This window comes from Gopherus evgoodei, chromosome 12, assembly GCF_007399415.2.
Source record: "Gopherus evgoodei ecotype Sinaloan lineage chromosome 12, rGopEvg1_v1.p, whole genome shotgun sequence".
Lineage (NCBI taxonomy): Eukaryota > Metazoa > Chordata > Testudines > Testudinidae > Gopherus > Gopherus evgoodei.
In genome coordinates, this window is record NC_044333.1 from 19,571,733 (window position 1) to 19,584,385 (window position 12,653).

A 12,653-nucleotide genomic window follows, 5' to 3' on the forward strand; every position below is an offset into this window, starting at 1 on the left:
CAGTCCCTGGCCAATGGGAGCTGTGGGGCCAGCGCTTGGGGCGGGGGCACATGTGGAGACCCCTGGCTGTCCCTGTGTGTAGGAGCCAGAGGGGGGGACATGCTGCTGCTTCCGGGAGCTGCACAGAGTGGGGCAAGCCCCCGTCCCCATTCCCCAGCTGGAGTGCCAGAGTGGGGCAAGCCCTGGATCCCACTGCCCAGCGGGAGCTCAAGGGCCTGATTTAATTGTCTGGAGGGCCGGATGCGGCCCCCAGGTTGTAGTTTGCCCACCCTTGTTCTAGATGAAGGAGAGAGCCTGGAAGAGAACAAGTTATGCAGCTGGGAATAAAGTTGTGGTGCACAGCTGATACAAGAAATTGACCTTGACTGGGGTGGTATGTAATTTGTACAATTTCAAGCCCTATGAGAGAGTTTTACGTCTTGAAAACCACACTTACTAAGCAAGTCTTTTCTTTTCATTTTTCTGACAGCAACTGGCATCTTCAGTAACTCCACTCTAAATGTTTTCTCAGCTGTTTGCAAAAGTGAATCAATTTCTTTCTTCATTTCTTGAAGATTCTCTTTGGCTTCAAGTAAACAAAACCAAACTGTTGCTAAGTGTACAATACATTTCCAATTTCATTAATAGTTTGCCTGTTGGATAGTACTTTTGTTCCAGTCAAATAATTAAGATCATGTATTTACAGGGGTCAATCAGTTTGACTAGAAGTTCAGCTTAATTCAAAGTAGATTTTAAGTTATCCAATGCCACATGTTCCTAGAATCTGGCTGTCCTCAACTGGTAAACAAGTCAACATTTTAAAACTAGCATTATCCTTATTTAGGTACTTACGTGCCCTCATCACCTTAATAGTCAAGCATCTCATCATTATTAAGCAAGCCCCAGGACACCCCTGGAAAATATGGAAATAGCATCCCATTTTACAGATAGATGAGAGATTATCCAGCTTGCCCATGGTTACAAAGACAAACTGAAGCCAGATCTTCTAAATCCCAGTCCAGTGCTTCACACACACACACACACACACACACACACACACACACACACACACACACACACACACCCTAGATTAGCCATTAAGTGGAAGGAAGGAAAGAGACTGCATAAAGTTAAGTTTAACAACATTTCAGGTAAATAAAGTGTATTTCTTTATTTAAAGAGGGATGATAAAGCTATCATTGCCTGCATATTAGTTAGCAAACCAACTCATAGTGTCATACCTAGGAGAAGAAGTCCAAGGGCTGATTTTTCAAAGGTGCTGAACAAATCTATGGGCTGTTCAGCAACTTAAACTAATGGTTTGGCCTCTTTTGAAGGCTAATGGTGGTTAGTCCTTTGGTGCCTTGACAGGCAGTTTATAATATCAGAAGTTAACATTTAGTAAGTTGTGCATTTGCCAAAGCTGTATTTCTTTATTGTTGTATTGCAAGCTGCTTGAATTGCCAGACTGATCTGATCAAATGTACACTTCAGTAGCCATTTCCCATTGGTTTCAGTGCAGATGGTCAGTAAATATTACAAGGCCTCTGTTGATTTTTAATGTAATAGTTCCAAGAAGTCTAGGTCAACTAATTTCATTAGAAATCCTTAGACGATAATAAGTCAGCTTGTTGCCTCTGACAATGTCAATAGGAAGCTTACATAGCAGGACTGATGTCACATGCAGTTTTTTTTTTTAAACTAGACATGCTTATGTAGTTAGAAATCAAATGTAAATACATGTATTTATTAGTTCTGCAGACAATAGTCATCCCAACAGGAGTTGTACAGGGTAGTTCTGTGCCCCAATGCTTAAGTTGAAAGTGCAGATGGAAAGTTTCCACATTCCTAAGAACATGAACTGACCCATGAATTCTATGAAGATGCTAAACCCATTTTCTACAACCAGACTTTATCTACCAGCGCCACATTTGTTCATTTCCATTTGTCACTTAGTCTCTCTTTCAAGTGTTTCTCCATTTCCCCTTCTAAGGCACCACCCTTAATGAACTACATCTAGGAAGGGATCGTAAAGAAAACCAAGCCAAACATTTAAGAAGTATTTTCTAACTGGAAGTTGTGCTGTTTTTTTCCAGCTACAGCAGCTCCCTTTTCAGCTGAGGACAGGAAGTGGGGCAACAGGGCGCATCCCAGCCCAAGAGCAAGGATGCACTTGGTAAGTGTGATAAAAATCCCTCTTCCTCCTTCCCGCTACCAATCAGCTGGCATCAGCCTCAGTAACCGTGATTGTGCCTCTGCCGAGGGGAGGCCACTTGCTCCGGTTTGGCACTGCGGGGGGGAGAGGGGGGGCGGAATACCAGATTTGACTAAATACCCAGGAAGCCGAATAACCTGGTGAGCTGCTTCAGCAGCCGCCCCGGAGCCCCTCGGCGGGGGAGCCCCCTCCGCACGGAGACTCACCTGCCGGCCGACCGCCCCCGGCTGAGCCCCCCCCCGGGCACTGGGAGATGCGCGGGCCTGGGACCGAGAAGGCCCAGCAGCCTCGCCCCCCCCATTGCCTCGCTGGGGGGGACAGCCCCCCCAAGCTGCCCGTTCCTTGCTCAGCCCCGAGCCGCGGGGAGGGGCAGCGCCTCACCCTGCTGGTTGAAGCCCCTGAGGAAGAGGCTGATCCGCTGGTCCTTCTGCTCCTGGGTCAGCGCGCCCCGCTCTGTCTCCACACCGGAGTCGGCGCTGCGCTTCTTGCCCGCGGCAAGGTACTTCTTGGGCGGCATGGCTGCAGGAGTGAGAGCCACCACCTGCCCGCCCCGCCACGCTTATAGCCGCGGGACACGCCCACGCAGGGACCACAGGGCTCCGCACTGCGCTCGTCCCCTGCCTGGGCCGAGGAGGGGTCACACCGGGGACCGCCCCCTGCCTGGGCCTAAAGGAGGGGTCAGCAGGGGTCACCCTGGGAATCAACCCACCTCCCCAGGGGTAGGAGGGATAAATTCTCACCTTTATTTTTTAATCTGTAATAATGTAAAGAAGAGTGTGTGATTGGACACTTGATCATTTAATATTATGAGTTTGGGGTACAGGCAATGGTCCCATTAATACATTTGTTTACCTAGTTCTTTTGCCACTTTTTCCTTCTACTCTCTTTGACTTAATATCAGCTTACAAACATAGACTTCAAAAGGCAGAAATAAGGGCAGCTTCCTCTTTACTCAGCAAAGAAAAAGAATAAAGGAAGATAGGTAATTGTTTTATTTTAGCAGGCTGGAGTATACCATGTTATTAACAGCTTGATTCTAAGCTTTTTGGAGCAGGGATTTAGAAAGGAATCCATATAAAGGGCCCAGATGGATTTCCTTCTCATGCACAGGGTCTATCTCATTATAGTGCATGATCAAGGCAGAGAACTTTTTCTGTCTTTTACAGCATTAACACTTAACTACATATAGTTAATTTGTAAGTGGTACTAGGATGCCCTATCTCTTTAATTGATGTGGTTTTAATTGCTTATTCAGTAAATCATTCATTAGGATCAGGATGGTATTATGCTAACCCCACTACAAACAGATGATAAGCATAATTCCTGCTCCAAAAGCCGTTGCCACATTTCCCTGAAGAACTTCTATAGAAGATGATAGGCAAGGATTTTATAGCTTGCTGGCTTACATGTAGGTATTTAGGGAAAAAAGGGCTCGCTTTTTACTTAAGAAGGACTCCTCTACTGACTTGCAAGGATCTAGCCTGTTTTTCTTCTCTGGCTCCAAGAACAGTTCTGGAGATGACTTACTGCTCTCACTTTCATATGTAGTACAATGCAGTCTAGGTCTTGTATTTCAAAAACGTATTTAAGGTTTTTTTAAAATTTATTATTGTATAGATTTTTCTATCAATGGGCCCAATTTTGCATGCTGCCAATTGACTTCAGTACCATTTTCTGACATCAGCTCCCTTCAATTTTGAATTAATTCTTAATTAACACCATCTACAGGAGTGCAATTCTGCTCTATGTGCATGAGAAAGAGGGAACTCTGCTAACTGAAGTTTATGATAAGTGCACTGAATGATGTATCTGAGGAAGTATGAAATCAACCATACATGATGTTGATGAAATGATTTATTATAGTGAGAGACCATGGAGTTAATAAATATTTCACCATACAAACTGGACATTTGGTGTCAAATGACCCAGTAGATTAAATACTACCACATCTCTGACATCTATTTTATTGTTCTGAAGTCTTGGATACATCTAAGTTAATCTAAATACAGTATTAAGAAGCACCTGTAGGTAAACAAAACCTAGAAACATGCATTAAAAAGTAGAGATTGTCTATTAAACATTGAAGACAATGAAAATGTAAGTCTTTGTTTCTTAGTTTTTCAGTTTTGTCCCACAAAAATGTACCTGTATACTGTAGCTTGCCACAGTACATACTAATATTGTGGATGAACAGTAGAACCCCCCCACCCTTCTCTAGGAGATGCATCAGAAAAAAACATATGTTCTCCCTTACAATGTCAGAAACATAAAAGGCACCATCATAGAATGTTTAGAAAACTAAAATTAGGTCACTATCCTATCCTTGATTTAAAAGTTACCTATAAGGACTGCTGCTCTGACTGGGGGAAAAAAGCAGCTTTCAACACCCATATAGAATGCCTCTATTATGTTGTAAACCTTGGATTGTTTTCAGGAATATCAGGTGTAAACACAAGGTAAATATAAAATCTATTGGTTTGTTAGACTACAAACACTACCCCAGGAAAAAAGCTGCTGTTACAAAAGTGTAAAAAAATATACTAACTTCCATTATTAGATTGTAGAATTTTCAGACATGTTGGTTATGGCAGCCACTTCCAAGCAGTAAACTCCACACTAGATTTGACTTCGGGGCTAATTTCAACAGCAAGAAAAAATTAATTTCTTGGATAATTTTTATTTTTTCTTTAAATATGAATGTTTTGACCTCTTATTATATGTTTTTACTTTTACATTTCTGTATAGTGTTATATTAGTGCTTATGAAAGATGCCAGAGAACTAGCAAATGAAGCTTTCTTTTGATCCATGAGTAGCAGCAACACAAGCTTTCCCAACCTTCCCAGAGATACAACTGATGTGATGAGACCCATGTCTCCAAAGTTAAATGTTTAGTTCAGTCTCCACGCCTCTGTAACACTGCTCCGCAGTGTACCATTTTCAATTGAAGTTACATTTTGGTTATCTGTCCACTAGGAGTTGAAAGGATGCCACTGATTCATTCCATATAGGGCATGCTTCTGATACTTTCATCATTTCTAAGTGCAGTCTGTTCCAGTACTATTCCATAGGCCAGTTGATGCTATTGTAAGAGATATGGCCAATAATCATCTTTATCCTTAACACACTAGACTGATGCATCCTTTTATCCAATGTGTTAATTCACTTGTCCCTGTACTTGATTCAACTCCCAAGATTTTAACTTCTTTATTAGCACCACATGCTGAGCCAGGTATTACTAACAAAATGATGTTAGTAAACAAGATTTCTAATTTACTCCTAAAGAATAAGATCTAAATTAATGATGTGAATAAATGAGATGCTGTCTCTAAACAGTGATCTGCACAAACTACTTAGACAAAACTTGATGAAGTTACTTAGTACCTCTGTGATTAGTAGTGGGAGTTTTCAGTTCTGTGTTTATGCTGGCAAAAGATGCCAAACTAACATTTTTTTTTTGTTCCTTCGCAAAATAAGAATGACACCGGTGGTACAAGCATGTACATAATGTTGTGCCACCATATCTCATCCTGCTCTGAAAGAACACTCTTGAGTTCAGAGTGCCCAACCCTCCATGTCCATTCAGCCTTTACCCTCCCTGCTGAGGATGCCATACATAGTAGCTTGTGTGATCCAGACACTTTGACTAGGAACAAGACTGAAATCACCAATTAATTTCCTTTAAGCTACATACAAACATTTGTCTGTCAGAAGCATCTCTCAGTCTTTACAGAGTTGGGCTAGATTCAAACCAGTAACCAAAAAGCAAAGGACTCTTTCTCCCATAATTAATCTCCTAATCATCCAGTTCCAAAGAATCATTCTTAGAGGATCAAGAGGTGCTGCAATTTTAACAGTTTTTGTGTTGGACCTTATTATTAAGGCTTAACAGTGTTCACATTTGCTTTGAAGTTGGTTGCTTGTAATAGTCAATATACACAAATGGCATGTGTGAACAAGAGACTCCTCAGCTTTTTTTATTTTTTTAACAAAGTGGTTATGATATGAAAAGCTCAATGCTATTGTACTCTCATACTTGTCTACTCCATCTTGAGCTGTGTGTGGATAAACTAGTTTATGGTCATAATTCATTGAATTTCAATTTCTTAAACTAAGACTCAAAACACAGTATATCATATGCACTATCTCCGCCCTCAGAACTGCCTGTGGTCCACTCAGATTTTATTTAGAAATAATGTAAAGTTCAGATGCAATAGAACTTAGTCACACAAAATGATCTACCAAAGATTTTTATGAATATTCTAACAGCTGCCAGTTTGATCAGATGTGGGTAACACTTTATACTCAAAAACAATAACATCCCAACCACACCTAGAATGTAGATTTTAGGATTTTTTGGGGTAAAATCTCAAACAGGAAATGGATGTTTCTGAGCAAATATGTTGGACTTCTGTTTTGTAGAAGGCAATATCATCAATAGTTTTCATAAGTGACTTTCCTCCACAACCAACTGGCCAGAAGTGTAAGTCAAGAATATAACTTCCAGTCAAGGCACAAAATAGTCTGCTAGACTCTCTCTTCACCTTCCCTCTTCATGTTCCCCTCCCACCCACCTCTATAGCAGTATCTCCCACACCAGACATTAGGTTTAATTGTTCAGGAAGAAGTGTAACTTTTGCCCACATATGGGCTCTATCTATTGTAAATGCACTTAACAAGATGAGCAGCCCATTCTCAGCACATATTGTTCATTTTCTGCATTTGCTTGGGGGGGGGGGGAGAGGAAGAGTCTGCATCTCTTTCATGCATATTCTTCAAGAAACTGTATGTGGAAGTCTTTCACTTTCTCCAGCACAATCTTCAGCTTCTCTACTGGAGGGAGAATGGTCATTCTGGAAAAGAGAAGAAACACTGTATTGCAAAACATTTGATAAGATACATTGTAATAAACATTAAAGAAATGGAAACCTGAAAGACACCCCACCCAACACCCCCAGAGATATATTTCCCAAACAGCGCAGAGAAAGTAGAACTTTTAACTTCCTGCAACCTGCATTTTAAAAGATTCCCTTATTTTCTGAATTTATGTTATAGCTACAGTTACTGTACATAGAGCAGCTGGTTTTGAGTGACCTGTGTACTAAAATTCCGGGGCTTGTCATCTTGGTTTTTTAAATAGAGCAAAACCTCATTAAGTGCCCCCTGTAATAGACAGTCTACTGTGGGCTACTATGTTTATTATTTTAATGTTTCTGTATCAAGCTTGTTCAGTTTACATGTAAAATGTGTTTTTTCTAACAGCCAGCCCTGCAAACTTAGCTATCTGCAAGTGGAGTTCGTTCCTTCTAGCTCTTGTATTCTCACCAGTAAAAAAATTCTACACAGCAAATTGTGCTTTCAGTTACACAGGTACAACTGTGTCACTTGCCAGGTTTGTGAGGCACCCCTGACACCTGCCCTTAGAATGAGGAAACTTTGTCTGTACCTCCCAAGGCTGGCTGACTGAGCCATAGGCAACGCAAGCACTCCCTGCTCAGTCCACCAGGGTTCTGTCCCTCATGCAGGCTAGGAATAGCCAAACTCTATCTAACCCCTGACTCCACAGAACGTCCCTGCACAGTGTCCCGACCCTTATCTGCTGAACACACATAGAATGAACAGATCCTCTGTTCCCACAGAAACAGTACATCACAGCTTACTAGTTACATCTCAGATCACAGTTCCGCTTAACTAACAACACTTCGATTTGTTTATAGAGAATGCAAGTTAATGTATTTAACACAGAGATTCATAGGAAAGTAAAACAAAAATATTAGAAACAAAGTTACATATTAAACAAAATCATAACACAAATTCTAATGCTTAAACTCAACTAATAAGCTGTTCTCCTGTCTAATAAGTTACTGCTTACCCCACCTCCTTCTCGCAGTGTTTTTCAACCAGCATAGCTCTCCTTTCATGAAATCAAGCCTGCTGGCAACTTGTCTCCCCCAGCATATCTTTCTGCACCCCTATATATACTAGCCCAGTCCTTTGTTCTTCACCTCTAAAACAGGGTCCCCTCTTCCCCCATTGTTTACCTCTTCCTGTTAATTTGCCTTCTGAAGTCCCAACAATCTTTTCATTAGCATTTGACTCTGTATGCAAATAGACTTCTATTGTAAGTCACACAATACACAATGATCAGCTAAGGAGATAAGTATAGTTATCTTTTGGGGACTATTTCGGGAATATGGTGCTGCTGAATGCAAGTGTTGTAGAATCCAGATCTTTCTTAGCATTGCACAATCAATATAACGGGGAAAATGAGCTGGCTTGTATTTTGACTTGTCCGGCTCCAACAAAACTGTTCACTGAATTCCAGTTGCAGGGCCAAATTTTGCCCTTCATTATACCTGTGGCAGTGCATGAAAACAATAGGGTTGCCATGACCCAAGGATCTCTTGATGTCAAATACAGGGCACAGGAGTGCATAAGGGTTACAGGGATCCGCTAGGTCTGGTATTTACATTCTAGTTTGCCAAAGAGTGTCATGTAAGATTTCTACTGAAAGCCTGTGTCACGCTGGTGCTCAAAATCTTAGGTGAAATGTATGTGTGGCTATATTTTGGAAACTATATTTGTAAAGCCTTTTAGGCTTGGCTACACTTGCAAGTTAGAGTGCATTAAAGCAGCCCCAGGTACCCTAACTCATGACCCTTCCACACTGGCAAGGCACTTGGAGCGCCTGGACTCTGTAGCTGGAGCACTCCTGGTAATCCACCTCCATGAGAAGCATAACGCTTGCCACACCTCGGCTGAAACACCCCAGCGTCTGTGTGAACGAGGTGTTCCATTACTGTGCTTTGATCAGCCTCTGGAAATGTCCTATAATTCCCTTAAGTCAAGTGACCACTCTTGTCATTGTTTTGAACTCGGCTGTAGGAATACAGATATGCCCTTTCAAAGTTCCATTTCTGCCAGCCGGCTGCTTATCTGCTCCGGGACAAAGAAAGCCATTAATGTGGAATGCTGTTGTTGAGTGTGGGTGGGGGAGAAGAAGGGGGAGTCTGCTGTTGTCTGAACTTACAAGACAGCATGCTGACATGCTCGCAGCCCCCCAAAAACCCACTGTCTCTCCCGCCACATACAAACAACACACTTCCTGTCACACTCCACCACCACCCCATTTGAAAAGCACATTGCAGCCATTTGCATGCTGGGATAGCTACCACAATACGCTACTCTTTGTGCCATTGCAAGAGCAGCTAATGTGTCTGTGCCAGTGTTCTTGATCAGACAGTGTGAACACACTGCAGCGCTTTCCCTATTGTGCGCTCCGAGGGCTGGTTTAACTCACAGCGCTCTACATCTGCAAGTGTAGCCATGCCCTTAGTTAAAGGCAGGTCACCCAGAGGTGTAGCATGTTTTGAGACAGATTCCACCAAACAGGAGGTGGGAGACAGTTCTTGCAGAGTAAAGTACTGCTTAGTGCAAGTAAGGGCGGCAGTCAGGCCCAAAAATAGCTAACCCCCCCCCCCCCACACACACACATCTTATTTAGTAAAGTGAGCAAACATTACTCAAGGTACACAGGAACTGCAACTGTTGAGTGAGGTGGTGCAATTTTCACAATCACTTTTCAGTATAGAGCCATACCGTAAAATAATCATTTTAAAAGTAGACCACAGTTTCAGCAGAATTAAAGATCACTTCTTCTAAGAACCAGTATTTTCTGATCCCTTGAGTGTTCACTTAGATACTTCACTGTGATCTGTTCTGTATATTTGGAACTGATGTCAGCAAATTGGGGAAATACTGTATGAAGCCGAATGACACAGCAAAAACTAGTCCTACTGCTCTAGATATAATTATTAGCTATACAGAGTATGCCCAAGGGAAAAAAAAGGCTGGTATCACAAACAATGTGAATTAGTCCAAGTCTGTTTTTCATACAGAACATGCTGTAAGAACCTTAACAGTTTTATTTATTTAGTAAAGAAAGATTGTAACAACTGGATTCTTACAATACACTGTAATTTGCTATTAAACAGATACTGCACCTGAAGTGGTAACTTCCTTCTCTTTGGCCAAATCCACTGCCAGGTACAACACATATTCCAGTTTCTTCCAAAAGTTTCATACAGTAGAATAAATCAGGGGCCATTTCATGAGCCTGAGGAAAAAAAAAGAGACTGAATTTTATGAGTAATTTTTCATCTCCAGATCATAACATGAAACCATAATGCACAAAATACAGGTTTATGGTCATTTTTCTTTTCAAACATTTCTCTTGCACTTTCATTTTCTTCACTACAGGGATGGACAGTAACTCCCGTTGGTGGTGAAATGGATCCACTCCACACTGCAGGCTCTCAATCAGTCCAGCTCAACAGAACAGAATTAGCCACTCACGCTGTCTTTATGTAACTACTCCCCTCTTTGATTGACTGAGACCTAGAAACTTCTAGCAATGGAGTTCTTTGGTGTTCTAAATCTAATTTCACTGAAGTGTCTAACAGATTAAAGGTATTAAAAATATTTGATGAATTAACTCCTACATGCCTATCCTTACAATATTGCCTAGAGCACAAATAATTAGACATTCCCATTGGATTTTTCCAAAACATCTGCTGAGTAGTAAATCACCTGAATAATAATTCAGAGGAAGTTCTTACATTTTAAGTTAGTCAAATCAACACGCCCAGGCTATATACGTGATTCAGAGGCATTATTTCAGCTCAGAAAGTTCACAAAGGACCCCACTTTTGGTCTCAGTAACACAGATATAACTGAGCCCCAATCAAAAAGAATTAGAAAATGAAAGGCCAGCCTGCCCACTTGTTTATTTGTGATATAATCTCCTAGCAATAGCCAGTCTTTGTAGCTGGAAAGCACTTGTTCTACTCTGGGGCTTAAAATTCCCTCGTGGATAACAACCAGTAACAATGTGGCAAGGTTAGACGGACAATGGCTGACTGACCTTTGCTGTCTCAATGGCTTTGGAAGGGATAAATATCCTTGGGAAGGCATACATAGCTCCTTGAAGTGGATTGCACTGAATTCCTGGCACTTTATTAAACATATCTTCTGTTAGCTTGGCTTTTTGGGCAAGATTGTTCAAAACAGACTCCTTTTCCTGTTTAAAAGAAAAGGAGGGGAGGGAGAATAGAAAAGAGTTGAATTGCTCCTTAGATGATGAATTGTAGGTTGGTTCAATAGTTTTGCAGTTGGTAAAACAAAATGTTTCCTTAAACTCACTCCTTACTAGGTAAGAGGTAAGTAAAATATATAAAAGATTAGCAATAACAAACACCCAAGACAAATTGCAATGGACCAAAAGTGACGTCAATCATAATTCAGCGGTCACACACTAGTCAAGTCTAATGTCTTCCATCTTAAATACCTGCTGCTGGAAGATGACAAAAAGTATACATTTCCTATAATTCTGGTGCAACCCTGGATCCAAACCCAAAGGTTTAACATTGTTCTGGTCTGGGCAAGTTTTGTGACTTGCAATTTTTTTCCCTACTGAATACAATCATTGTAATTTCAGTGCCTTTTCGGCAGATATGTGCTATACAATCAAACTGTCCCAAACTCCTGGAACGGAGCTTCTGGGGTTCTGTGGCCAAGAGGGAGTTCTGCATGCGTAGCAAAGCAGATGCCAAGTCACCTCTGCAGACACTACCCTTGAAAGAACCAGAATTCAAGTGGGAGCCCTAGTCCACAGGCTGTGTGTAGAGGGGAGATGGTATCCTTTTTAACGAAGTACGTTTCTGAATTTAGCATTTGTGAAAGGTTCTGGAACAATGGTTCTGGAACAACATTCCTGGAGTTCTCTATTTATCCACAGAATAGGTACAGCAGGTCAGCCTTCTCAAATTGTATTTTCAATATGCCTCAAGATTGACCTGGCAGGACCGATTTCCAGGGATGAGAGAGTAGTTCAGTCTCCATACTAATTCAGTTTGTAGCATTTCTGACGAGACTATCTACAAGGTTACAAATTGGTGCTTTTGTGAGGGAACACTTGTCCATTTGGAAGAGTACTGAGAAATTCCTTTCAAAAGGTCACTGAATAGCATTCTTCAGATCATGATGACTTTCGGTCACCATCAATCTGAGCTGGTGATACTAAGGCAAATCAGTGATGTCTAATTAACAATATCTCACAGGCTCTAGTTACGAGATAAAAAGGGCTGTCTTTAAAAAGAAAGACACACACATACCAAAACACACAACTAAAAGCAGCTAAGTTTTTTCTGTTTGACAGATCTCTACTACATCGCCTACAATAGGACTGATCTTCTATGGAATGTGAAAACTCTTCTTTTTAAAATAATGGGCCACATTTATCCATTTTTAACTCCATTTATACACTAGTGCTGAATTTGGTAGAGCATCTGTACAAATGAGAAGCTACTATTCTTTGTTCAAGTAAGCATTCAATATATAAGAGTACAATATCGTTTCACTTACAAAGTCACCCTCATTTAGTAGCTTCATTTTTCCTGTGCA

The 12,653-nt window shown here is 41.2% G+C and overlaps 2 protein-coding genes and 1 long non-coding RNA gene across 5 annotated transcripts in view; 1 reads left to right on the plus strand and 2 right to left on the minus strand.

Moving 5' to 3' along the window:
- LOC115660359 (borealin-2-like) overlaps positions 1-2,768 on the minus strand; it is a 25,974-nt gene extending 23,206 nt beyond the window's left edge. For both annotated transcript variants that reach the window (XM_030581705.1, XM_030581703.1), the window contains exons 1-2: positions 2,576-2,768; positions 437-565 (exon numbers count right to left, since the gene is read on the minus strand). In XM_030581705.1, coding sequence (XP_030437565.1) covers positions 437-565; positions 2,576-2,711 — 265 coding nt within the window. In that variant the 5' untranslated portion in view covers positions 2,712-2,768. The remainder of the gene's footprint in view (positions 1-436; positions 566-2,575) is intronic.
- Positions 1,941-10,682, plus strand: LOC115660360. The gene is made up of 2 exons (XR_004002808.1): positions 1,941-2,155; positions 10,452-10,682. It is a non-coding gene; the product is annotated as an uncharacterized LOC115660360 (long non-coding RNA).
- Positions 6,359-12,653, minus strand: part of GPT2 (glutamic--pyruvic transaminase 2) — a 47,108-nt gene continuing 40,813 nt past the window's right edge. For both annotated transcript variants that reach the window (XM_030581695.1, XM_030581696.1), the window contains 3 exons: positions 11,116-11,271; positions 10,196-10,308; positions 6,359-7,045 (listed from right to left, as the gene is read on the minus strand). In XM_030581695.1, coding sequence (XP_030437555.1) covers positions 6,955-7,045; positions 10,196-10,308; positions 11,116-11,271 — 360 coding nt within the window. In that variant the 3' untranslated portion in view covers positions 6,359-6,954. The remainder of the gene's footprint in view (positions 7,046-10,195; positions 10,309-11,115; positions 11,272-12,653) is intronic.